Source organism: Austrofundulus limnaeus, unplaced genomic scaffold, assembly GCF_001266775.1.
Source record: "Austrofundulus limnaeus strain Quisiro unplaced genomic scaffold, Austrofundulus_limnaeus-1.0 Scaffold2157, whole genome shotgun sequence".
Lineage (NCBI taxonomy): Eukaryota > Metazoa > Chordata > Actinopteri > Cyprinodontiformes > Rivulidae > Austrofundulus > Austrofundulus limnaeus.
The window spans coordinates 9,658-13,615 of NW_013954559.1; the positions used below are offsets into that span (position 1 = coordinate 9,658).

At 39.4% G+C, this 3,958-nt stretch overlaps 1 protein-coding gene across 1 annotated transcript in view; it reads right to left on the bottom strand.

Annotated features, from left to right (window-relative positions):
- LOC106537161 (ubiquitin carboxyl-terminal hydrolase 43) overlaps positions 1-3,958 on the bottom strand; it is a gene marked incomplete at both ends in the record, with an annotated part of 20,336 nt that overhangs the window by 8,590 nt on the left and 7,788 nt on the right. The window contains 1 exon segment of the mRNA XM_014034534.1: positions 1,942-2,045. Coding sequence (XP_013889988.1) covers positions 1,942-2,045 — 104 coding nt within the window.

Below are 3,958 nucleotides of genomic sequence, written 5' to 3' on the forward strand. Positions count from 1 at the left end.
TATGTTCCTCTGTACCTATGTTCCTCTGTAACTATGTTCCACAGTACCTACGTTCTCCAGGACCTATGTTCCCCAGGACCTGTGTTCCACAGTACCTATGTTCCTCTGTAACTATGTTCCTCTGTACACTATGTTCCCCAGTACCTATGTTCCTCTGTACCTATGTTCCACAGTACCTGTGTTCTCCAGTACCTGTGTTCCCCAGTTCCTGTGTTCCTCTGTACCTATGTACCTCTGTATCTATGTTCCTCTGTACCTATGTTCCACAGTACCTGTGTTCTCCAGTACCTGTGTTCCCCAGTTCCTATGTTCCTCTGTACCTATGTACCTCTGTATCTATGTTCCTCTGTACCTATGTTCCCCTATGTTCCCCAGGACCTGTGTTCCATAGTACCTATGTTCCTCTGTGCCTATGTTCCCCAGTACCTACATTCTCACAGGGTTAATAATGAAAGTCATGAAAGATACTTTTAAAATTCTTCAAGATGAGCTTTTTGCATTTTCATTTTTTGCTTCTTTGTTTGATAAGCTCCATATAATTCTGTTTACATATAAATATGAAGAAGAAAAACAGAGGAATGAGACACCATTCTGACAAACATCATGATCTTGTCTTCATGGGGAACTCTCTCTGTAGGTTTTGAATTCTGGGAATTGAACAATGTTTTTTTTTTCAGATTTTCTGGAGAACTTTCTAAATCTTTAAAAAAAGATGATGGAAAATGTCAACTGCTATCTTTGCTTTGGACGTGTGWTTCAACTACAGGCAGCTCTCCAGTTTTGACTTGGCTGAACGCTGAACATGTTGGTTTTTTAAAAAGTGACAGAAAAGACACATCTGTCCTGCCTCATTTTAGCCTCACTGAATGTTAACAACTGAGTTTTTCTAGCTGTTGGGCTCATCCTAATGAGCCACATCTCAGTCATCTATCTTCAAGTCACTACTTCCAAAAATCTAAGCACCCATTGCTACAGAAAATATCAACCTCTAAGATACGGCAAACAAACTGAAGGTGGTGAGTTTTCTTTAAAAATAACTATTTTTTGAGTGTTTTTAATGTATTGACAGAAGAATGTTTACAACATTCAGTGTCTTTGGAAACAAAGTAAGCTACAATGTTTTTATTTGCACAATAAAAGTCTAAATTTTGACATTTTCTTGCTTGCAGGATGTTGTTGTTCTGTTCAGAAGAATTTAGCTACTTTAAGACAACATTTTTAGTCCAGACCAGAGGCACCACCTTCCTGTCTTGATGTATAAAATGACTGAGGCAGAGGGTGATCCACWACAGAACGTCACTCCCAAACCTGAAGTGCAATTTCTATGTTTGTAATGAAGAAACAACTGTGTTCAAATAAAGACATAAAAGCTTTCAATTGAAAGAAAACTTTTACAAAGTGGCTTGTTTATAATTCTTTATGGATTGTTTTTGTACATTGTCCTAAGATGAATTATTATTTTTATTATTTAAATTAACTTACCTAAATTAAGCTTATTACAGAAAAATAGACTTTTGGAAGTAAGAATTTTTTGTTTTTGATAATAATAAAACATAAATAAACCAACGAAACATTTACATCTTGTACAACAAAACAAATAAAAATGTGTAATGAACAAAAAAAGAGGCTAAAAATTACAGTCAGCTGTTTGTCTACAACATACATTTGTCAAGAAGCTTTGGGGACACCGGACAAGTTACAGCACGAGGGTTTTTCATCATAATTTAGCAGCCAAGACGACACAATGATGAGTGCTGCAGAGGATTTACAGTTCAACAAAAAGTGTAATCAACACCCAGAGATTAAAAACTYGTAATGAAATACTGCTCCGATCAGCTCGGGGAGCAGCTGAGGAAATTGTTTGACACATTAAGCAAATAACAGCAGGCTTCACATTTCAAAAATCATGAAAAAAATCAGATTTCTTTTTGACACCCTCACCTGTCAACAGCCGGATGGTAGAGCGGCCGCCCATCCTGAGGTGACAAGTAGCTGTAAAACGGTGATCCTCCCACCACACGGATGTTGAAGAGTACTCTGGTATTCTGTAAGAGGACAAAAACAACAATAACACAGTTATGGTATTGTTTTTATCGACTTTTCATACCAAAAATTTTAATGAACTTTGAATCCAACCACATCACATGCCCAGACATTTCTCTTCAGAGAGACACAGCTCCTTCTTGGGGATGCCAAGGTGTTGCCCAGCCAGTGATAATATTTAATACTTCTGGTGGGTTCTACATGGGACCTCCTCGCAGTGGGACGAGCCAAATACACCTGCTAAAGGGCTCGACACATGGGGAGCAACAAACAGCGACAGGTGACAGTCACTGCCACCGGGGTGAAACCAAATACACGGGATGCGATGGTGACGGCAGAGTAATGAATCGCGCTCTCGGATTGCTTGTCTCAAAAAAATCCGATTGGTTCTTCTTCTTCTAGTAGATACTATTTATGCATATTATTTCACTATAAAATTATTATACATTTTTTATCAAAGTAAATATTGATGGGTAGGGTAGTTATAAACAAGCCAAATTTTGCGATGCTAATGATAATACTGAGAAACTTACAAAAACACATGCTAGGAAACAACTTCATGTGGAGAAAACTTACCAGACAACTTCCCCCTGGAGCCAATCAGATTCCATTCAGCAGCCTTTTTATGTGCATCTCGGTAATCACTTTGTGAAGTCTCATATAAATGTTGGACACAGCTAAAATAATATTTTCCTCCATGTTAAAAGTGTTGCTGACTGCAGTGTGGAGCATACCCTCTGCTCATTGGTCAGTCAGTTAAACTCTTGCTAATTGATTGTAGCGCCATGCGACAGTGACAAAACTTTCTTGTGTCGAGTTGCAAGCCCGCATGTACACGTCTACGTGTATGAGCCTGAAATTTCACATGAACAAATTTCGCCAGTCGCTTGGCTGGAGGAGGTCAAACAATTTTCGCCTCATCGCAAAACTTTCATAGGAAATGAATGGAGAGGGAGTGACGTTGCCTCCCATGCGTCATCACAAAGGTCAGCTTCTTTTTCATTACAACAGACTGGAGCAACAACTTTATTATTGCAGACAGAGCCTCAGGCCACTTGTCCATCTTGCTCTGTCCTACCATCAATAAGACTCCCAAATACTAGAACCCCTCTACTGGGAAGATTTGAACCTTTTACTGGTCGAGAACTAGGGTTGGGTGGTATTGATCATAGTCAAACCATTACACATCAGTAACATTATGGGGCATTTTCTTATAGAGCCTAGAATGTTTATGTCCCAGTTTTTATAGCAGCCTTGTTGAAATCTGGCACTTCACCTCACCTGACTCATACCATCCTAAGTTTTAAATATTGTCATATTTTGATACCGCAGTATACAAAAATACTGTCATACCGCCCAAGCCTATCGAGAACTATGGCCTCTAATGCGGAGGTGCTGAATCCCATCCCAGCCACTTCACAGTTAGTTGTAAAGTCAGAGATATCAACAGGATTACATCATCAGCATAAAATGGAGAAAAGATTCTAAGGTTTCCAAATCAGACAGCCTACATGACTGCTATGAGATCCTGTTCGTGAACATCACAAACAAAAGTCTACCTCACAAGCTCAACTTTGTGTTGAAGATGTGATTCATGAGAGTTTGAACGTCCAGCTCACGTGTTTGTAGATTTAGAGAAGGCAGCTGTGTGGGCCAAGTCTGCTGGAGTAGCTTTTTGGGGCCATCTACTCATTTCAAAACTGTTCTCCAACCTGATAGAAAACTGCACGCTGAGAAGAAGACAGAAACACAAACAAAGTGCCAATATCTGTTTTCTTCCCTCGAGGCACAAGAATATTACTCTGAGATCTGCATGCTCTCAGAATAAGGGAACAATTTGCTAAAAATGAAATTGATTTCCTCTTGTTCCACAGAGATCAGATGTATCTGCTAACTAAGACCCCCCACCCCACCC